Here is a 23305-nt window from a genome sequence, read left to right as displayed (position 1 = left end):
ATTGAAGAATATTAATGATGTGCTTTTCCTTGAGGACACAGCATAAGGTAAGTCCTGGGAATGTAGGGAAGTCCTGCTGATGGAAGGCAGTGCCAACCCTATTCTGCCTCCTGCACCTTCCTGGTCTTTCCATGGCTACCCTGGATGGCCTTGTCTGCTACAAAAGCATCAGTCCTCATGATCAGAAATGGGTCTGTGCTTGCTGACTTCTCTAAGGCCAGAGCCCATTCTAAAAGGCATTGTCACCCCACAGCACTGAGTTCACAAAAGAGTCAAGAAAGGTTAAATGAGAATTTTTCATTCATAATAACTCTATCCACGATCATGAATTCCACCTCTGTGGACTTCCTTTTTTCCAGCATCCATTTCTTACTTTTGGACTTTGGAGAATGTGAGAATGAACAGTATACACAGCCAAATCTCCACCTAACTTTAGTGGCTCTAGGGTGGGCATTTCCAAGACATTCCCACAGGACACTGATGAGGCTGGTCTGAGCCTGCGCTAGGGGAACTGGACTGTAGGCTAAACCAGACTTACCCTGAGCCCCATTCTCTCTGGAAGATATTTTAGGTTCTGTATCATAGCGTTCTTTTCGAGCCAAACCTCCACGCAAACACTCAAGATCTTCACCCTCCTCCCAGCTTGCAAACATTCACATATTTTTTTAAACAATCTAGCAGTGTTTAAAAGCCATCAGGAGATTTTACCTCATTTGTAATCTGGTTGCTGAACTTTGCGTGAAGGAGATTGGGAGTGTCTGTCACTGCTGTGTACTTGAATGACCCAGGATGCTGTCGGTATTTACTCTGAGTTCACACATGAGAAAGGAAGAAGAGGGTTCTGTCAGGTGTGAGGCCAAAGAAGAACCAGTCCTTTATGTACTAGTTAAAGCCTCCTTTTGTACAGGCTGTCAGCCTATTGCTCCAGAATCCAGTTGGTCAACTGCTCTGTGACCTCAGAACACACTGGATGAAGGTGTAGAAAGTATAATGGCTTGAATTTGATGCTTAGTAGCAGGAGAGCTAGCCCTCTGCTATGGAAGAGAATGTGATCATTTAAATTTACAGGTTGCTCCTGAACAGAGACCTGGGGCTCTTCAGCTCTGAGGGTGCACATGAACACCTGTGCAACTTAAAAAAACAAAAACAACCCCACCAGGAGGGCAAGATTCAGAAAATCACCAGTGGAGCCCAGAACTCTGTGTTTTCTGTTTTTTAAGCTCCAAACAGGGATACTGTGCATGCAGGCTTTAGAAAGCATTGCCAAAGAGACTGCATTGGAAAAGGTGAGCACAAGTGGAAACTAAGAACCCACAGAGAGCACACAGTCAGCTCACCCAAGCTTGCAGGCACAGGGAGCACTCCCCCTGTTCCCGTTATGTCGCCTGTCCTCGCATCTGCCATGAATAGCAGTCCTGGCACCTTTCAGGGGTGAGCAAGCTTCCCCAGGAGTTCAGAAAGCTTTGAATTCTGAGATTTCTGTGTTCTAACCAAGAAATCCTCACCAAGCTTATTGCAACCATTTCAGATACAGCCGCCAGAGGGGCACAGGGTGTAGATAAGAGTTGAGCCTTACAAAAACTAAACAGGGTGCTCTGAGTCAGAGAGGTTACTGGTCTTAGGTCACACAGTGAGTGAGCACTGGTCTGGAATTTCAGTCTCTATCTATTGGTTTCCAAAGCCCGTCTGCTTTGCACTGTACCACAGGGCCACTCTTCAGAGGGACATAAGAAGAACTATCTATCCACAAAACTGTCTGAAATGTCATCCAGTCTGCATGGAGAATCCAGTTAGCAAAGAAGCCAGGCGAGAGGCTCAGCAGTGAGCACCACTGCTACAACTCAACGTCCAACCAGTTTTGGCAGAAGGTAACAGACTGATGGTCAAGGAACAGCATGTTATGGGAATACCATACACCCATCTCCTGCTCCCGTTACCTCGCTGATGAGCTCAGATGCTTTTTTTCTCCCTTCAATCTCTAATGTGCCAGGAACAACACAGGCGACTCCTCGCATGAAATTCAGGTCTGAACGGTACAAATTCTACAAGCAACAATACAAAGAATGAGAAAAGCCAAATTCTTAGAATAAGGAAGTAAAGAGGAGCCAGAGGTCAAAGGACATCGTCTGTTGGTGTCATTAGAACCCAAGGTTGACTCAGTCTCTCCGAATGTATTACTGTGCAGTTGCTCCTTGGTAAGTGCACAGTAGGAGAAAAATATAGGTCAGAAGTAAAGAATTCTGCTGTCACTTGTCTCAGAGTAGCTGTTCTGGGGATGCTAGACAGATTTTTGTTTTCACGTGAGCTATCAAAAAATAAACGCTGAAGTGGATTGTGGTTAGAAAGTCAGGTGTCTTGGGGCAAATGTGCAAATGGTTTAACAGGTCTTCTAAAACAAAAGCCAGTGGCAGCGGGTGGTATTAATTAATCATGGATTAGGAAAGAGCTATTACATGAATCTAAATAATCTGGATCTGTGTGGATAGGAGTGAGTGTATGGACCTGAGTGATTTGGGCTGACAGTTTAAAGTGTCCCCAGATTCACTCCCCTCAGCCAGCAAGGCACCTCCTGGGTGTGCTGCCTTCCAGTTGCCATCACAGAGTGAGGCAGGGCAAGCGAGGGCTCTGTGCAAGTGACAAATGGGCCCAAGATGGGCATGGCAGCCCCCTCTTTCCTGCAGCTGCTCTTAGGTTCCTGACAGTTGGTGTCATTCAGTAAAAGCCATGCACAGACATAAAACTCCAAGAGATGACAGACACCAGATCTGAGCACCACTCAACTCACAGGCCCTAACAAACTAGGAAAGAGGTCCTGCGCTGTGTTAGACTTCCCTACGTAGGCCCATTACCTGTGCATCTCCTAGCAGGCTGGGAGGTGTGGTGGGTACTGAACAGGATGCTGTACCTCTGTGGGAAGGAAGACTCCTTCAATGCTTCCTGACCCTCCCCGGGCTGCCTGTCTCAGAGAGCAAGCATCAGGAGTGGGACATGCAGGTTAGAGGAGCCTGAAGATGCCTCAGAAGGACTCAGGGAGGAGCTCCTGGATTTCATTCCCTGCCTGTCCCCCTGAAATCTCCTCTTTCTGAAGTGAGTGAGTTCAACGGACAAGCTCTGAGTAATGTCTCCAATACACCTAAGCCCTCCCCAGAGGAGCAGGCAGGGATTCAAGAAACACCATGTGGAACCCCAATCTAATCTGAAGCCAGAAGCCAGACCACTGGCACATCGTGAACATGAAAACCCATGAACCTGGAAGACACCTGACATTCAAATCCAGGAACTGCATTTCTCACTTTCAGTTGTGTGATCTTGGGCAAGCTATTTACCTTCTTTGGTCTCACTGTGATTTCTCTGGACAATGGGATAACGGCAATCGAAGTAGGGTTTTGTAAGGATTAAATGAAACAATGAGTGAATGCATGATGCCTTGAATTCTGCAGAAATATTCAATGAATGGTGGCTGATCTTATTAGATCAGTGTAGATGCTTCAGGGCTGTGCAGGGGATTTCAGGCTGGGATTCAAGAGAAGCTGGCATGTTCAGGACTCCTGAGCTCTGGAGGCTCCACAGAGCCAACAAGAGCTGCAGGTCACTGCCTTGTAGTCACAGCTTCGAGAAGAAGGGCCATGAGGGAGAGACCAGGCCTCCTTACCTCACTCTGCAATTTGTGAGCTTTCTTGGCACAGCTCAGCCTCAGGTCTTCTGCTAAGGACGTGTACTGGGGGAGCGGATGTCTGTAATCCTGGTCACTGGCCAGGGTCTGAGCCTTCTTGGCATGCACCAGGGTTACCATGTCCAGCGGCAGATGGAAGTGTGCCTTTGAATGTTCAAAGCCTTTCTTGTAATTCACCTAGAGGGGCAGACAGATCAACAGTGACTATTTCAAAGTCGTTTTTCACCAGCAGAGAGCAACTGCAGTGCAGTTGTCCCAGGTCATCCTGGGGGATGTTCCTGGCAGGGACAGTGCTCTTTCTCATGGAGACTGCTTAATAAGCAGGGCTCAACCCCAGCTCTAGATGCTTACCCACCACCCACCCCCAGCTCCTGGAGGTCATTGACCTGGGTAAAGAAGACAGTGGTACTCCTATTAGGAGAAAATAGACATCCAAGAGACAGATCTACTGTCAGTGACTCCCTCGCTCAATGTTTTACATCATTCCATTTTTCAGAGGAAGGACAACCCATAATCAACCAGTACTCCGTCTAGCATCTTTTCCAAGTTGTCTGCTCAAGTTCAGGTTTTAGATGCCAGGGAATCTCCTCTCACATTAACTGGGGAAGAGTTTCCTCAAATAGATGACTTCCAAGGTATTCTGGAAGCCAGCAGTGTGGGGTGTGTGTGGGGGGGGGTTGGTTGGGGAGGGTGACTGCTTAGAGAACCAGTCATGAGAGACAGATAATCCCCAAACCCAACACACATTCCAAGAGAGGAAGGGAAACCCATTCCAGACTTCCAGCTCACACAGACCTTGGAGAAGCTGTTTAAAGATCTATGAAACAAACTCAGGACTTTCTTGGGTATCAGATGCATAATCACTGCCTCTTCTTCACATCCTCCATCCTGCCATTGTCCCCTGGCAGCTACAGCCTCTAGGCCCTAACATTCCACTCCCACCTCCACTGATCCTGCCCTCTGCTAGCACAAGGGCAAGGACAATTCATGTCTAACCCTATACTCATAAGTCAGTTAGAAATGGGGAAACTGAGGCCAGGTGTGGTGCCTCACACTTTTAATCCCAGTTAGTTGAGAGGCAGAGATTGAGAGGATCACAGTTTGAGGCCAACCTGGGCAAAAGTTAGCAAGACCCCATCTCATTCCACCTATCAGGGAGGTCTGGGCAGGAGAATCAAAAACTCAAGACCCAACCTGAAAACTAGCTAAAGCAAAAAAAGGGCTGGGGGCATACTCAAATGGTAGAGTAAGCCTAAGACCCTGAGTTCAAACCCCAATACTACCCCAAAAATGGGGAAACTGAGGAAGAGAACAAAATGACAGAGGACATGTGAAGCCATAGGGAAACATATTCAATGAATGTGGCTGTTTTTATTAGGCCAGTGCATGTGCTTCTGGGCTGTGCACGAGCTCTCAGCCCGTAGAAAGGATGCTGACTCCATGTCCTGGCCTTGCCTTTTCTAGCTGACCTTAGGCAAGAGACTGAGCCACTGGGTCTCAGCCTCCTTATCAGTAAATCAGGAACTCCCAGAGACAGTTTGCACAGGAATGACACATTGCACAGGAATATGCTGGCACAGGAATATGCTGTTGGACACGATTTCATGGCTGACATTAATCAGTTCACATATGTGCAAGGAGACCATGTACACAAACACATGCCAGCATCTAAAGGGTCACAGTCAACCATCTGAGGGTGGTGGCAACTCAGGTGCCTGCATTTGTGCAGCACTTAGGAATCCAGTTTAGCTTCTGGCCAGAAGACTAGAACTTTTATGTCAAACTTTCCACTTTCAAATATTTGCAATTAATTCACTCCACAGACCAAAGATTTAGCTTTGCAGGCCAAATCTAGCCCACAGGCCCCCAGCTGTGGCCACTGGTCCAAACCAAGAATGCCCAGTCCGGAAGGGAAGGTGGGGGTCAAGTAAATCAATCTCCTTTTACAGAGGAAGAAGTTTAAGCAGAGGTGATTCTGCATTGCCACAGAACCAACACCCACTTCCAGAAAGACGGGCGACATGCATGGGCTGTGCTATAAGCATCATTAGGTAGGCCCCACAGCTCTGGTGCATTTCTTCCCACTTACATCACTCTGCAATGAGGTCGCGTGCACTGAATGTGCAAGGCTGAGATCATCTTCCAAGCCCCGGGAGCCAAGCATCTGTCCTTTCATTCTCTCAAATGCCTCTTTGTATTTGTACTAAAGGGAAAGAGAGCGGGAGAGAGTAACAGCTCAGGGACAAGGGACACGGAATGGAAGAGGTGGGTATTGGGCAAAAATGTTTTGTTCTTTTGACAGTAACTGGGTGAGTTAAAAGAAAACGCGCGGGAGTCGTCCAAAGGTCTATTCTTTCATATGCAAGACTCCCAATGACTAAAGGGCTCCGATATGAAATGGCAGGACGCATTAGCACTTGGGCGGCCCAGGCTGGAAGAAGGTGCACAGATTGTTAACGGTCTTTTTACACAGACTGGCTTTATGAAAACTCTTGGTGAAGGGTGCATTTCATCTGCCCAGGGTCCATATTTACAGTTGCACATTTGGCTTTGTACCCCAGGCTAGGGAATTTTTTTTGTTGTTGTTGTTAAGATGTGTTCTTTCTCACTGGTCATTATCTGATTGCCCAAATGCAGCCAGTTTGGAGAGAAGAGGATAGTATCCGCAGGCAAGAAAAGGCAGGGGTTAGAGGCAACAGAACAGAAAACTGGCTCAGATCAAGCATTGTCACAGAATTGGATGCTCACATCACTTATGATGTCACCAGAAGCCTTTGCCGCCTGGAACGGAATGGCATCTGACCTCAACTTGTATCCAGCATCTCGAAGTTTGCTCCAGGATTCTTTATAACGTGTCTGATGGGAAGATGTGTACAAAGAACGATCCACATTGACCTGCTGGTTTCCTAACCTCTGATTTACCAAAATGGGAGTCTGGTTTGTTGGTTTCTCTTCCTCCAGCCCCAGCATCCAGCTGGGGTTAGAGATAATGTGGCTTAGAGAAAATTAGCCAAGATTTGGCAGGTAAAGCCATAGAGAGGAGGGGTTAAAAGCAAGGGCTCTGGAGTCCAACACATCCAGATCTTTCTGAGCAGAAAGCTAACTAGATAAAGGAGGCATAAGAGTGCATTTGCGTCACTCTTTATGCAAGGTAAAGAAAAGCCAAGTGTCTCTGTTAAAGAGCAGGAAAGATGCTGATGGAGATTATGGAGGGGAGAGATGAAGCCCCCAAGTGTCTCCTTGGTACAGCCACGAGGAACTCAGCTTTATTGTGACACTCCCTTATTTCAGCCTTCTGTACAAAGGCTCTTGGTATAAGGCAGGTCTGGTCTCATTCTTTCAAAGCAAGCTTGACTCTTCTGCAAGATCAGAGACATAATTTGCAGGGTCCAATGCTAATTAAAATGTGGGTTTCCTTGTTCAAAAGGATCATATATTTCTAGAGGGCAACAGCAGTGCAGTAAACTAGTGCAGGCTCTTCTGAGTGAGCTCGGGCCTATGCCTGCCTATGAAGGAATCCCTGGACCCCTGTCATGGAAGCCAGTGTCCCTCTGGCTGGCCTCACCTCACTGATGTTCATAGCATTCAGCTTAGCCAGCAAGACTTCAGGCAGATCAGCAGTCTGAGTGTAATGATGCTTGATGTTTTCTCCTTGCTCCTTGTACAACCTCTGTGGGTGGAGAGAGGTTTTGCATTAGATTCAGAGCCTCTACCATGCAGCCACCAGCCAAGTTACACTCCAGGGGACCAAAGGACTGCAACTGCCATGTGCTCCTAGAGACCTGACTGCAGCACCCTGCCTCCACCCAGATTTATGGTACAGTGACACATGTGTCACTCTCTCCCCAGTTCCACTTTCCAGCTCAGAACACGACAGGCTGAAACCTTTCCCGCTGTGAAGGCTCCACTCTGTATCCTGCTGAGACTAGTATCACAGGAGAAAATGAGGCACAGTCACCTTCCAGTCATTTGGTTATTGACTATAGATGCAGAAGTCGTACAAGGAGATGGCTCTTCCAGGTGAGGTCTCACCGTGCCCACCTTCACCCTCCCACCCCCCATCTCCAGGATTCTTGCCCTAATCATTGTTTCTGAGTAGGTCTGGCATTCTCTTTACCAGAACTCTGATATGGACTTCGGATATCCTAGCATTTGCAATGACACACAGAATTGGTATCAGTCACCAAAGAAAGTTTCTAAACCTGTTTTCTCCGTCCCAAATCTTATCAGATGTGTCCAAGTTTCTACGTATCACAGCAGTGCCCCCTAGAGTTGGATAAGGTAAGGATGAAGCAGGTATTGTTTTTCTTCCAAGAAATTCATTTGTGTTTCTCAGAATTTGATTTGATTCTGATGGGCTGATTAATAAGAAATCATAAATTCTTAAATCCAGAAACTTCTGAGTCATCCCACTGAGTATTCTGACAGGCATTTGGGCCTTTTGGGATGCCTGTGGAAGAAGACTCAGCCAGAAGAACTTGCTGAGAAGCCAGGGAGGGAATTTTGAACCCCCAAGAGAGGAGGGGTTTGTAAATTTTCTTTGTGGTAAGTTGAATGATTTGAGGATATTTAAAAGGCCAAGTCTACTTTACACAAACATTCATGGGCTACTCTCAGTAAAATCAGCCTAACAGAGCTAATCCATGACCTAAAATGAATTCTTACAGAGCCTCATCGTTCCATTTAGTTTCTAGCGATCCTGGAGCTAGGAGAGCAAAGGGTCAAATCTTGGTCTTCCATAATAAACAAAAATATGAGAAATGCCTTGAAAATCAGACTAATGTGTATAATCAGACCCAAATCATTTTCAAAGAGTGGAACTGAGAGAGCAACAATTCCTGCCCCTAGGTCCTACAGAGTCCTGCGCCTGTCTCCAGAATTCCAACTAACAAGAATTTCACCCAAAGTTCCAGTTCTGAAAACAACACTTTCAAACAAAAGGAGAAGGGGAAAAAGGGCCTCACCACAGACAAATCCATGAGACATGCAAATGGGAAAGAAGGAGAGCATGATGGGGCAGTGAGGTGCAGAGCCCCACTTGGCATCCTAAGTGCAGGAACGCCCCATTTGCATCCTAATGAGGCAGCACCCCTGCTAAGGGGAGCCTCACAAAGGACAAGGAGCCCCTTCATCCTCAGGACGAGAGAGGAGCAAGCCCAAGATCCCCTCCGCTTCAATCACACTGTTGAAAGAAGAGCTCACTCTTAGAGTCATAATGTATATACATTATCACTTACATCCACTGCTTGGGTATAACTAATTCTGGCCTGGACCATCTCCGGAGTGTCTTTAATACTGGTAAACTTCAAAGCATCTGGATGCTGACGGTACTTCTTCTGTTGAGCAGGAAAAGATCAAAGCTGTGAATTTTGTGCTGCTCTTTCATGCCATTTGAAAGAGAAAATCATAGGTTGCTTGAGATTAGAGTGAATTTGTGAACATAATTATTATTCGGCTACCTCCATCTTTATATCCTAGGTGCCTTCAGGTTAATATTTGTTTCAATTTAAGAATAACCTCATGTCAATTAACATTAAAGTATTTCTACCTGGTGCAAAGACAACATCTCAAAATTAGGTTATACTAGTAAAATACTGTAGGACAGACACTTAGGAAAGGATTCTTTTTATAGGCTTCAAATACTATGTCACAATTGTTTACATATCTTAGTTTGGCTCTTCTAAGGAAGAAAGTGAATTCATGGTTACATTATCCATTTCCTTTCACAAAATGATTTGGCAATCATTATCACAGTAAAACCTCTGCATTTAACACTGGGGAGGTGTACACTAGCCACTATAGAGCCTGATTCAGTTAGCATATGCAATAATTCTTTACCATATTACAATAACAAGAAAAAGGAGTCATCTTAAATGCTGGCAAAGACCTTGATACCCAGGTTTGAGATATTCTGAAAATCATGCTTAAATTAATTCCTTTTTTTAAAATTCAAAGTACATTTCCAGGAAACTGAACTGTTTGTTATTATTATTTTAGGGTACTGGGGCTTGCACTCAGGGCCTACACCTGAGCCACTCCACCAATCATTTTTTGTGATGGGTTTTTTTGAGATAGGGTCTTGCGAACTATTTGCCCAGGTTGGTTTCCAACCGTGATCCTCCTGATCCCTGTTCACTGAGATAGTTGGGAAGAGTTACTCAAAGATGTCTTACTTTTATTTACTGAAGTTTAAGGACTGGTCTGAGGCAACTTTATCATGTAGGATAAACAAATTTGTTGAGAAAGTTATCAAAATCCAGTGACAAATTAATACCACTATGGGGCAATGTTCCCAAAGATCTCTTGGCTGCCAGACCGAGACATAGAAAGGAGTCATCTCAAAGTGTGGGTTATGCACAGAGCAGTATTTATTCTTCATTTCCTTTTAGGATTAGGTCCCATATTGACAGTTTGGATCATGAGCCCTTTAACCTAAATGCCTGTTCCTATGAGTTTTTTATGTTCGTCCTCCCATGAGGACTTTTCCTTAATTACACCCGACAACTTAGGACAGTATTATCCTCACTGTGGTCCCAGGGTTCTCTCTGAATCTGGAATGTTGACTAAGGGCTCTAAAAATTAGGCCAATCAGAGTGAGGCCACTTTTGCAATGTGTCAGATCACTGGACAGGGAAAATATTAATGGTAAGCAGGTGTGTTTGGAAAATCCACCAGATATCATTGTGTTTTGATGATGTATTCAGTAAGAAAGCCTCCATTAAATAAAGGCCCAGGAGACCCACTACCAAAACTAAAATCGTTAGGGCCTATGGCCACTGTGGGTACCTCCCTGATCAGAAAAGTCCAGAAAAACCAGGCTATTCTGTAGACAATTAAATGCTGACTTGCTTTCCAAGCAAGTCCCTCCCCAAACAGATACCAAGAGGGGTGGGTGGATTTGAATGATTTGATGGTGTTTGCCTCTGTGTGAGCCTAAGCCAGGGATAGCTCCCTGAGCTGCCCAGTCCAGCAGTAATTCTGCCCCCTAGAGGATGTATCCAATGTGTGTGACCTTTTTCGACTGGACCGAGGATGCTACTGGAACCTACAGGCCAGGAATGCTGCTAAACATCCTGTGAGGCCCAGAACAGCCCTCCACAAGAATGAGCAAAATATCAATAGCGCTGAGGTTGGAAAACCCTGACACAGCCTTTAAAAGTTAAGCTCAATGAAGCTATGGGGAAAAGGCTCTTTTGATAAGCAGTATGGCTTAGGGTCCAGCCAGGGTGGCTATAAGTTGACAGGAGTGATATATAAGTACAGTGGAAGTGAGACGCCCACACACAAAAAAAGAGCCAACTATGTCACTGCATTAGACATCATGTGAATATTCAAAAACTGTTTTACGCTGTGGCAGAGAGGAAGAAAATGTGCATAAAGTCATAGAAGGGCCTTCTGGGTGCAGTAAATGTATCTTTTCATCATCTCTCCTGTGTTGCTTCATTAAAAAGGTAAGTTGGTGGGTAGCAATTGAGCTCTGTTTGATCGTCATTATTATTCATAACACCATTTGTCACCCACTTTGTTTTTGCCAGGGTTCTATGGGCCCCTACTGGTGTGTGTTTGGTATGTGGGCTCCCTCTAATTACCAGCCCTAGTCCAGGTTTTGAGGCCTTTCATGTGGCTTTGCCTTTTTCTTTGCCTTTTGAGTGGAAATTATTTTAATTTTATACAGAAACACTGCACACCTAATGCAGCCAGGCCTGATACATGCTGTCAGGAAATCTCACCTCACTAATGAGTTCTCCTGCCTTCTTCGCCTGCTCCACATTTAATGACCCAGTGGCGACCCAGCCTATGCCTTTCATCCACTTCACATCTGCCTTGTATTGGTTCTGACAAAGGAGAAGGAAAGAAAAAAAGAAAGGCAGACCATTGTTGGTGCACAGACATTTAGAGGGCTGTTAGCAGCTCCCAATGTACTGATGTACTCTTGGTGCCAACTGAGCCAAATTAGATGCCACTTTGTCTTATGTGTTTCTGCACAGTCACAGGTAGGGCTCCCAAATGCAAATTAATTTCCCCTTTAATTGGAGCCCTGCCTGTGGATGGCAGCTTTAGGCTCCACCCAACACCGCTGGACGCAGAGGGGGAAGGGCTAGGTCCACCTCGGCCCTCGTTAGGGACTCAGATCCACCTTGGAGTGAAACGCATCCTCATTGTCTGTTACAAATTTTCTTGTTTGAAATGACATGCAGCAGCGATGAAAATGAGAATTCAGAGCAGAATCCAGGTGGGCGCTATTGGAGGGAATTTTATAAGACATTTGAGGCATTCCACAGTGCCAATTCCTTCCTCCCACGGAGGTGGGGGTGCAAGGAAGATATTTCTCATTTCTTTACTTGCCATTGAATGAGTAGTTTTAATGAAAAGTTATTTAAATGAACTCTTCTTTAAAGCTAGCATATCACCTATCTATCATGAAATAGCTCTGCCAGGAAGGGATGCACACACACACACACACACACACACACACACACTCAAACCACACGCTCACATACATGCACACCTGTAACAGCCTAGCTACAGTCTACCTGCCTTTGCCATTCATCCACATTCTTGTACAAGAATCAAGACAGAAAGACAGCAGAAACATTGGGGAAATAGGGAGGAAGGAGAAAAGGTTACTGAATATTAGTGAGCTTTTCATTCCACAGACAAGGAACTGCTTGAGTCAGAATGAGTTATCAGTGATAACTGATGGTGGGTTACAACTAAGAATGTGACAAAAACATTTTCCCCAAGCAATGAAAAGAAACTTGGGAAACATGTAGTTCAGAATTCCAAGAAGGACTATGATTTTCTGTTCGTTAGTACAGAACTTAAAATGGGCGTCATATGAAGCTAAAGTGTTTCCACTCCAGGATTCAGAAGTAGACATCCCATAACCACAAACTGTTGTCTTGAAGGGTTTAGGGAAGACTTGCACCAGCACCAGCACACACATGGATATACATACACACATGCAGAGCTTACATCACTCTGCAAGTCATATGCCTTCCTGGCCCACTCCATCTTCATGTCTGTGGGCAAAGCTGTGAAGCGGTTTGATGCTGTCCTGTAGCCTATGTCTGTGGCTAAGTGCTGAGCCTGGCGGGCATGTGCGAGGTGGATCATGTCCAGAGAGACGTGGCACTGGGATTTGGTATCCTCGAAGCCCTTCTTGTACTCCAGGTCACTCTGCAGCTTGGACATTTGCAGCGAGTGGCTTATTTGCGAATCGCCCCGTGCACTTTTTGCTCCAATGAGTTTCCCTCTGGACCTCTCATAATCCTCCTTGTACTTTACCTAAGTGAGAGAAATAGGGCAGTGATATAGGAGAACCTCCTATACGCTTCAAATCACAGGAATGAGAGTTAAAACAAAGCCATTCGACCGAATCCTATTAGAATCAGGATTTGGATGACTAATATATTTCCTTTCATCAAACAGTGAAATAAAATATCTCTACCCCATTAATTCCCTTTTCACCTTGGCTGCCACAAAGCTCTGAGCTCAACTGAATGCTGATCTAAACCATCAGCCCTCTATCAGTTTTCCAGTGACATCCCATCTCTTCTCCAATTATTTGAAATCATTTTTAAATGGCCTGTTGTTTCCTACGAAAACTACTTTAAGATCTTTTTGGATCATATTGAGAACTTATAAATAAAAATTAGTCCTAAAATGAAAAAGACACAGAATATCCAAAACACAATTGCTGTGAAATAAGGAACTCAAGGAGTATAGGGAGTGAAAGGGAGCACACTACCTGAAAACAAAACAGCAAGGCCAAGAGCAATGACAACCAGAAGAAAGCACAATGTGGAAATACTTCGAAAACAATGTGGAATCATTTTCAACATTACCATTATTTTGGTTATTAGCCGACATGAACTCTACTGTCATTTCTGCCTACAGCAGTATTCATATCTGCCACTATTTATTGAATTAAATAACCACGCATGGGCTACACCTGTGCCACTCAAAGTGCACCCACACATTGGTTTGTAAACTGTCACCAGCTGACTACAAGATAAAGAGTGTAAATCCACAAGATCATCAAGCCATTGAGTCTGCTGGCTATTTTTTTAAGACTTTCTCAAGGAGGAAGGAAACAGCGTTTAACATATATTTTGGCTCAAACCCCTTATCTCTCAACAGACTCAACAGTCTGCATCAGACTATAAAACACCTCATATACATCAGTTCATTTCATTTCCTCACAACCAGTTTGCAATTACCTATTTACCAGCAAAGTAATTGAAATGCTGAAAGGTAAACCATATCTGCTCAAAATAACACTACTATGTGATGGAGCTGGGGTTTTCTCCAAAGTGTAGCTGACACCAGAGCCTGTACTCTAAGCCATGAGCAGGCTACATCTCCAGGAAGTTGTGGAGTGGGTCTGGCATCAGATTATCTTCAAAAGGAGGACCTTCAACTCTCACTACGATCACTACTGCCAGTGGCCACCTACTCAAATCGATGAGTGGCATGAAGCTTGTTGGGCACTGGTGATTTTCTCATTGCAAGGTGATTGTTACTATCCCTATTTTGCACATAAGAATGTTGAGGTTCGGGGAGATGAAGATCTGCCCAGATAAAGCAGCAGGATTTCCTGACTCTTATCGGAGTTGGATACCAACTCACCTCACTGGCCAGGTCCCTCTTGGCTTTGGCTGCCAGGAAAGTCAAGGAGTCAAGACGCAGTTCAAACCCTTTGGCCTTCTGCTTTTCCCAGCTGCTCTTGTACAGTTTCTAGGGGGATTTAGGAGAGAAGAGATTGTCCTCATGTGAGAGGGTTTCTGTAGATTCTGTGTTGACCTTTCTAGGAAGGAAACAGGGACAGTGCCTTTCCTAGAAATTGAGAGCCCTGAACTCAAGTAGCCTAAATACAACCAAGCCTTCTGTTCCCTGCCTGAAGGCCTCTTGGCACACAGGGCTTTAAGCAAAAGAAGCAGAAATTAAAGTCCAAGAAGTCTTGAGGAGTCTTCATGGAAGCCTCGAAGACTTGCTAAAGATGGAATAACATTGCACAACACAGCATCTGTGCAGCAGGGCTCTGACTGCACCCTTCTTTTTCCTGCCTCCGTCACTTTTCCCCTTGCTCTGGCCTCCAGTGTATCTGAGCCATTCCTTGTTCCTCTCATTCTCTCTCCTGCTCCTACTTCCAAGTTTTGAACGCTTTCCCTTGGAAGACTCTTCCCTGTTTTGGTGTGTGCATCAATTCAGCCCCTCTTCTCACAGTCCTCCTCACCCCTCCTCACCCCAGACATGAACCCCAAACACCTGGGAGCTGAAGACAGCCCCTCCTTACACAAGGAGGAAGATGGAATCATGGATACAATATATCTTGTAGCCACCACTGTGCATGCTCCTCCAAGTGCTTCATGCATATTTGCTCAAAGAAGCCTTGTGACAATGTCGTGAGGAAGGGCTAGCGTTAGCCTCATTTTCCTAGTAGGACAACTTGGAATAAAGAATTTGTCCAGGTCATACAACTGGTAAGTTGTAGAACCAAGGATCAAACCCAAGTGGTTTGGAGCCAATATGTGAGTTCTTACTCACTCCCCTCTGCCACTGCTCAACTTTCACCCCTGATCTATTTAGTGACTCAAGTTATTCAAGTGATTCAAGCTAAGAAAGGCTGTCCACTGATCAGGAGCCAGATCTACTTGGCGAACTATTTTCATAACAACCAGACGATGTATCTAAGTTCAGTTGACAGAGACACTACTCGTATGGCTGGTGGATTTAGTGAGCAGGTGGCTATGGACACAGAAGAACAGAACCCATGGCTGCCTACTGCCTCTCGTGTACCTCACTGAGATGAGCAGCATTGGCTCGGGCCTGTAAGAACAGAGGCTCGTCTTTGTTGATGGTATACTGATGCACAGATTGCTCATTTTCTGCTTTGTAGGCCACCTGTTGGGAGAGAACACTGAATCAGGAGCCAGGGGGTAGGGTGGGGATGGGAGGTCCATCACAGGTGCGGCAACATGAATGGAACTGGAGGACATTATGTTAAGTGAAATAAGCCAGGCACAGAAAGACAAACTCCATACAATCTCACTCATTTGTGGTAGCTCAAAACATTGATCACATAGAAGTAGAAAGTAGAATTGAGTTCATTAGAGGATAGAAAGGGGAGGGGGGAGTGGAAACAGAGACAGGGTGCTCAATGGGTACCAAAACACAGCCTGGGAAAGTAGTTTCAATGTTATAGCACAATAGGCCATCTATGGTCTACGACAATTTATTATACATTTCAAAATAACTAGAAGAGAAGAGTTTGAAGTTTCCCAACACATAGAAATAAACAGTATTTGAAGAAACTGGAATGCTAATTACCTTGATTCAATAATTAAACATTGTATACATGTATCAAATAACACTGTACCCCATAAGTAAGTACAAATATTATGTGTCAATGAAAAACAACATATGTCTATATCTATATCTCTATCCACTGCATGCATGACATACACAGTAAACAAAGTTTAGGGTTAGGGGCTAACCTGATAATACCTCTAAGATTTCTGTTTGCACATCTTTCCCTTGAGATGCCCTTGACCTCACCAATCTGTTGTCACCTACACTGTCCACAGCCATAGAAAAATACCCCATCAGAGGATTCCCAAGTAAGACAGATAGGATGCACACTGCCTTCTGCACTTTCACATACAATCTTCATGCACCGAGAAGTGCTGACACTAGGAAGTGCGCAGTGGCCAAAAAAGCAGGATGAGCAAATTTCTCCATGGAAATTTAGCACATTGTTTTTCCTCTTTCCCTTTTCCTGTAACCTCTGAATTGAGTTTTGCTGACTTTGACTTAATTTGATAGCATCCTTTCTGGCAGGTATACCTAGTTCTTTAAGAAGGAAAGCCAGGGAGGACCTGGTCAGATTGTAGCAAGTAAAACACCTACTTAGTGAACACTAATCTGTAAATAATACACATGGTGCCTCATTGCTCTACTTCCTATATTTGAATCCAAATAAGCATGTTCTGCACACATTCACAGTCAAATGTTGCCCTTCTCCACGTAGTTCTCCACCAAATCCAGAATTACAGAGTCTTTGAGAGATAGAAGAAAGAAAAAGAAGAAAGGAGGATTAAGGAATACTGATAGCAGAAAAGGAATAAAGTCAGTCTTGCATCTATCTCTAATAAATGGAGGAGTTCGGTTCCCAGAAACAACCTGGAAGCCTTGGGGAAGGCTGGATGCAGCCTATTTAAGGTGAAGGCTCTTTGGTTCCTGGATAGTGCCTGGGCATCACCTGCTGCTGTCCCCGGAGGTTCCCAGGTCCATGACACAGCACACTGTTAAGAGAGAGCAGTCCAGGCAGGACTCACCCCACTCTGCAGCTCCTGGCTCTTCTTGGCATGCTCCATCTGGGAGCTGTCAGCCACACTGGTGAACTTCAGCCCATCAACCCTCTGTCGGTAGTTTTTCTGTTTTCAAAGAAAAGAGATCCACAGCAATAAGATCAGGTTTTGCCCCTTTCACCACACACCACACACACTTATCCTTTCTGTAGCCCAAGCATCTCGTTGGAGGAGACACTCTCTTGGTTCTGTAGCTAGAACCACACAGTCCCAAGTCAGTCTGCTTAGGTGAGCTTGACTTTGTTGCTATTAATGAATGGAAATTTTAATTTGTTCCCCTAAGCAAATTCTGTATTGCACTGTATACAATGGGCGTTTCCATTTTATAAATCCAGGTCTGACATAGGAAGGTAAAGTGGAGGAAACCTGAACTTTATAACCATAAAGATCAAGGTTTAAATTTTGCTTCCTCCTCTCTCCAGCTTAATGACATTGAGCATGTCACTTAATGGATCTGAATTTCTCAGATCCATCAAGTAGATCAACAGAAGCTCCTTCACTCTGAGGTGGAGCAGAGGCTTCAATGCTATCTTTCCATGAGAACCAAGTCCTTGGCACATGTGTTTAGTACCTCACCATACAACAGTCCATGGTGCTACCTTGATTATCCAGTAAACATTAGCTGTAAGAAAGAAAGAATCTCAGGAGCCTCAGACAAAAGGCCAGAGATCAGATGGGATTCACCCTCAAAGTTTCTCATTTTCCAGATCACTGAGGTCTTCTTCTCCATCTTACAACTGGCAAATTTTCAGATGTGCTAATTTTGATTCTCCATAGGGACTTCTTGTCTTTCCTGAAGATTAGTTCGTCTGGCTTTTCCACTGGAGTTGCCAAGTAGAGGGGAAAAGTGACTGTGGAGGATGGTGTGTTGAAGCAATAGCTTCACATGTTGGGGGCATCAGAGATGAACTCACAGCCCAGGGCAACCTGCATTCCCTGTGTCAACAGCAACAGTATTGTGGTAACAACTGAGCCCACAACAGGGACTGGACACTGGGAACTCTAAATTGTCTATCTTTATGAAGAAAATAATTGTAGAGAAAATATTACAAAGAGACTTCAAATTTCCCATCCTTGTTCCTGTGTTGAATGGGAGAATTTTTTCACCACATAATTGAAGGAAGTCACATTGCCCTTCCATTGTTGGAAATTCCCAGACATCTCAGAGTCTGCATTGATCAAATTATAAATACTTATGAGGAGCCAAAAATTCATTTTAGCATATAAAAAAGGTGGAGATAAAATCTTCCTGGCCCATGAATAGCTTAAAAAGTAGTAGTCAGCACAGGAAGTGAGATGGAAACTGACATTCCTGATGCTGAAGGACCAACTGGCTGCAACACCCCCCTGCCACCCCATGTCTACCCCTCAATTCCACACTCTGATCCAAGATGGGGGGGAGCAGGGGCTCTTGTTGCTCCACCTGGATTGCAACTGGTCTCAAAGAAACTAGGTAACAGGAACTCTACAGGATTATTCTTTTCTTTCTGCATTCTTATTTATACATTCTAAATCTAAATGTGTCTTTGCCTGAGACAAGGGCAAGTGCAGTGGAAAGATAAGATTGAATTATAAAACATACTTCAGGGATGCACTATTGCTTAGTGGTCAAGAGCTGGGGCACTGGGGTCATAATAAGTATAGAAGTATAGATGTCAGTTCTGCTACTTACTCAAAACGTGACTTAAATCTCACATGTAAAGTTGGAATATTAAAAGTATAATCATAGTATCTATTCACATTGGACAATTGTGACTATGAATACTAATAGGAATTAACGCAATCAAAGTGATCAACTGTACCAGTGATTAAATAATTATTATCAGTCCCATAAATGGTGGCTAGTTTATTATTATCATTTGCAAGAGATATGCCAAGTCAGCCTTCTTGGCCCTGAAGCAAGAATCCTCTTTGAAGATCCCAAACAAAGTTCCTGAAATAGTCACACTTCCAAATGAAACGCCCTTCAAAAGTCCTCCTCCGCCTGCTGTCAAGGCCAACTTTCCATTGCATAAAGAGATGCACAGGCTTAAAGCCACAGGGCCATGGGCAGTTTCTTATTCAACCTTTTCATTTTCATAGGAGAAGGGGGTCAGGAAGGATAAGTGTCTTGTGTGTAGTCTATAGTGACTATGAGGCACTGGCGTAAAGAAAACAGTCTGTGATTAACAAGAAATCATACACTCCTCACACAAAGACATCACAGGTTGAGTATCCATTATCTGAAATGCTTGGCACCAGAAGTGTGTGGGATTTCAACTTTCTTTCAGATTTTAGAATATTTACCCATACATAATGTGGCAGATTGGGAATGGAACCCAATTCTCAATTCATTTATGTTTCATGTACACTTTACACATAGAGCCTCAAGGTTATTTTATGCACTATCTTTAAGAACTTTGTGCATGAAGCAAAGGTTTGTGGTGATGTCATGATGGTAATCAAAAAGTTCTGGATGTGGGAGCATTTTGGGTTTTGAACTTTCAGATGAAGGATGTCCAACCTGTCTAATCTTTCTGTACTGACTTATTCTCTAGATGAAATTGCTTCTTAAATATGTAGGGTTCTGTAAACACCTCCCCAAGAAGTTTAAGAATATGGAAAATTAGTTCAGGGTGCAGTTGAGGTGCAAAATGAAGTACCCCCACCACATACACACATGGAAAAAAAAAAAGTTTGAGGTGAGGAGGGAAAGGGTCACTATCTGTGATTCAGGGATTGAGAACACTAGAAGCCAGAGGTTTAAGTTCAGGTTACCTCACTGACAAGCTGTCCAGCCTTCTTGGCCTGTTCCAGGTTGAGACTCCCTTCAGTCAGCCACCCAACTCCCTTCATCCATGCCAAGTCAGCTTTGTACTTCAGCTGCAAGAGAAATGTCACCAAGTCCTCATGAAACACATGGTACAGACAGGACAGAGTTGATGAGAAGTTAAGAAAACCTTGATCCTGCATTAGTCTTCCCAGAAGAACTGCTCCCTCCAGTTTTATGGCCAGGCATATCTCTCTTTGGAAGGCAAAGCCACCAGACCCACCTTGTAATGAGAACAGCATGTTCTTCCTTAGTGCTGAAACACCACAACTTTACTAGAAAGAATGCTTCTTATATTTTTTTGAGCTTTGTTTGCCCACCTGCTAAGTTTCCAACATTTGCTTCTCATTTGCTCATGCCTATTACCAGCTCATCTTGACTTCATAATGGCTCTGAGTCCTATACCTCCATCCCTCAGTTTCCATTGTCTTGACTCTGTCTCCACCTCCCTACCAGCACCTCTCTAGTTCTTCCTAGTCCTCCGAGTTACACAATAAACAAATGCCAAGTTCAGAATCACTCTGAGTGTATATCGAATCACAAGATGCATGGGGAGAGCTGGCCGTGGGTGAGGGCGCACCTCGCTTTGGAGTCCATACGCTTTCTTGGCCCACCGAGTCTTCATGTCTTCAGGCAGCACAGTGTATTCATGCAGCTTCTTCCTATAGTCCAGGTCACTGGCGAGAGCTTGGGCCTTCTTCGCATGCCTGATGTTCACCATATCCAAGGGCAGCTGAAAGTGGGTCTTACTTTCTTCAAAGCCTTTCTTGTATTCAACCTTAAATGTACATTAAAACAAGGCCCATTAGTTATAGCCTGCTCTTGACATGACAATGCAGGAAAGATTCCTGGGCTTTGGGGAGGAATTGGCACTCTGAGAAAGGCCACTCCTCTGTTAGAAAGGTATGACCCAGGTCCTGGCTAATAAGGCAGCATGATAGGGGAGCTATGTTTCCACAGCTCCTTATCTCTGGAAGGACTGCTTCTCTCCAATCTGAACTCTTTTTACTTGGCTGCTCCAGGAAGAGCACACTAGCTGTGCCTTCAAGAGGCAGGATAATAAAACTTGGGCTGCAGAGACAGACAAGCCTGAGTTCAAACCTGATCTTTTCTTTACCACCAGGGCAACCTGTGCAAAGTTGTATCACTTCCCCAAGGGTTCATTTTCCTCAAGGGAATTGTTGTTATCAGTAAATGAAACAGTATTAGAAATGTGTTTAGTACAGGGACTGTCACAAAGCAAGTACTTGATAAATGTTAGCTATCGGGATGACAATAATGATTGTAGTGTGGTGATGGTGGTCATGATGGTGGTTGTCCTGATGGTTGTGACTAATGGTGATAGTGGTGATTATTATGGTGATGGCAGTAATGGCAGTGGTGATGATGATGCAGTAGTGGTAATGACAGTAGCAATGATGGTGGTGATGATAGTGGTGTGATGGTGGTGGTGATTTGTGGTGGGAAAGGCAGCCTACAACAGTAGATGGAGTATGGTGCTCCACAGTAAGAGTTCTAGCCTCTAATTCTCTACCCCTCTACCACTATCACTGATTTTGGGCAAGGCACAATCTTTTGGGCTCTCAGTTGCTCTAACTACAAACATAAAACACCAGTTTGTGGTCTGTCTGTACTGAAGCCAAATTCTCAATGTCTCTTTATGTTTAATGATTATGCATTTCTTAAGGCTTATTGTGTAACACATCCAAAATGGTGACCCAGATGTCAACTCTCTTATTCCAGCCTTGGCCTCTTAATAACTTGTTATTATATCCAACTGAATACCATCAGAGCTGCATAAGCTGACCAGCCTGTAGCAGACAGCATAAAGCAGGAACTCAAGGCTGTGTGTCCTTTTTGTCTGCCTGCATTAGCAGGGAAGACTTGACTAGAAACCAGATATGTCTCTTCTAGCAGAACTCTCCTTCCACAAAGGCTTTTGCTTTTGCATTTTGGTAAGTGACATTTACCAAGGCAAATCTCCAGCCATTACAGTTGTTTACAGGTAGTATTCTTCTGATTGGCTGGAGCCTAGGATGCTCTAATTGTTTGCCAAATACTTTAAATACCATGTGTATTTGTGACCACAGGATTTGTCCAGAACCCCGTCACAATAAACAGAATGTTTGTTGCCTAACCCCTTACCATGGTTTGAAGATGGCTTATCCCCACTAAAACTCATGTTGAGGTTTAATTCCTCAATGTAGCTGTGTTGGGAGATGCAGCCTAGTGAGAGGCAAAGCCCTTGTGAATAGATCAATGTTCATGGGAGTAAAGTGAGTGAATTCTTGTTCTCAGGGAACTGAATTAGTTATCATGAGACCAAGCTACTTCTTGTATTCTTTCTCTTTTGCATGTACCTACTTATTTTTACATTTTTTCCAACTTTTGCAAAATGAGACCATCACTAAACGTGATGGCCTGATCTTGGACTTTCCAGTCTCTGGAACTATGTGTCACTATAAACCTATTCCTTTATAAATTACCAGTCTCAGTATTCTGTTAAACAACACTCTCTTATTAGCTGAGCTCCATGACAGAGGAACTTGTCATGAGTTATTCATGCTTGGAGCCCCAGTGTCTCATGCATGTAGCATTTTGCCCATAGTAACTGCTTGGCAAATAACTGTGGCATAAATAAATGTGCCCAAACACTTTTGTACCTTGATCAGTTACACTCAAAAGCTTTAAAAGAATAGTATGGTTTAACAAAATAAAGAAAGCAAACAAACTTCTTATACAAGCCCAGAAAGAAAACAATTACAGGTGGATGTCAAAAAAGGTAATAATCCCAGGTAGAGTAGGCCCAGGAAAAAGTTTTAAAATAGCACCCCCGTAAGTGAGGGGCTAGGGACTAGAAAAAGAATTTACCTCGCTGCTCATCTTGGCCACCTGCAGAGAGTGCAGAAGCTTCGAGTCGGTTGTTCCCATGACTTTTCCTTTTGTTTTTTCATACTCTTCTTTGTATTTAATCTTGAGAGAAAGAAGAAAGTCTACTATGAGTGAGAGAGCGACTTTGCCATCGAAGGGACTCTGGTTTAACAAGTGCACAGAGAACAATTCTAAAAAAGCATCCCCCAGACTCCCACGAATCCAGAAGAAGATTAAAGAATTGTGATGTTTACAATGTTAACAGTCATTATTTTTTTCAGCAGGACCACTGACATTTTATTGGAACCATTCCCTATACATTTCTGAGTTAATGAGAGAAAACCTACATTGCTAGCAAGCTCCCCAGAGGCTTTGGCAGCCAACAGAGATATGGCATCTAGCTTCATCTCAAATCCTTTCCCCTTTGTCTTCTCCCAGCCTTCTTTGTACTTAACCTGTAAAACAAGAACAGGTGAACAGAAGTTGCTATCCATATTTCTGCCGAAAGCAGAAGAGGAGTCTTCTTTAAAGCAAAATTTGTTTCTTCAATTATTTGCAGGTCAGAGTCTTGGCTTTTAT

The 23305-nt window shown here is 44.1% G+C and overlaps 1 protein-coding gene across 7 annotated transcripts in view; it reads right to left on the bottom strand.

The window, feature by feature from the left end:
* Nucleotides 1-23305, bottom strand: part of Nrap (nebulin related anchoring protein) — a 68077-nt gene that overhangs the window by 17371 nt on the left and 27401 nt on the right. For 5 of the 7 annotated variants that reach the window (XM_074078271.1, XM_074078269.1, XM_074078270.1 and 2 more), the window contains 16 exons: nucleotides 23074-23181; nucleotides 22727-22828; nucleotides 20436-20633; nucleotides 19804-19908; nucleotides 17014-17112; nucleotides 15476-15580; nucleotides 14306-14413; nucleotides 12650-12961; nucleotides 11404-11508; nucleotides 8911-9009; nucleotides 7239-7343; nucleotides 6422-6529; nucleotides 5763-5876; nucleotides 3653-3850; nucleotides 1938-2042; nucleotides 709-807 (listed from right to left, as the gene is read on the bottom strand). In XM_074078271.1, coding sequence (XP_073934372.1) covers nucleotides 709-807; nucleotides 1938-2042; nucleotides 3653-3850; nucleotides 5763-5876; nucleotides 6422-6529; nucleotides 7239-7343; nucleotides 8911-9009; nucleotides 11404-11508; nucleotides 12650-12961; nucleotides 14306-14413; nucleotides 15476-15580; nucleotides 17014-17112; nucleotides 19804-19908; nucleotides 20436-20633; nucleotides 22727-22828; nucleotides 23074-23181 — 2070 coding nt within the window. The remainder of the gene's footprint in view (nucleotides 1-708; nucleotides 808-1937; nucleotides 2043-3652; nucleotides 3851-5762; nucleotides 5877-6421; nucleotides 6530-7238; nucleotides 7344-8910; nucleotides 9010-11403; nucleotides 11509-12649; nucleotides 12962-14305; nucleotides 14414-15475; nucleotides 15581-17013; nucleotides 17113-19803; nucleotides 19909-20435; nucleotides 20634-22726; nucleotides 22829-23073; nucleotides 23182-23305) is intronic. The other 2 variants (XM_020166990.2, XM_020166989.2) reach the window with 2 other exon arrangements.

Source organism: Castor canadensis, chromosome 7, assembly GCF_047511655.1.
Source record: "Castor canadensis chromosome 7, mCasCan1.hap1v2, whole genome shotgun sequence".
Lineage (NCBI taxonomy): Eukaryota > Metazoa > Chordata > Mammalia > Rodentia > Castoridae > Castor > Castor canadensis.
This window is presented reverse-complemented; position numbering and strand designations above follow the sequence as displayed.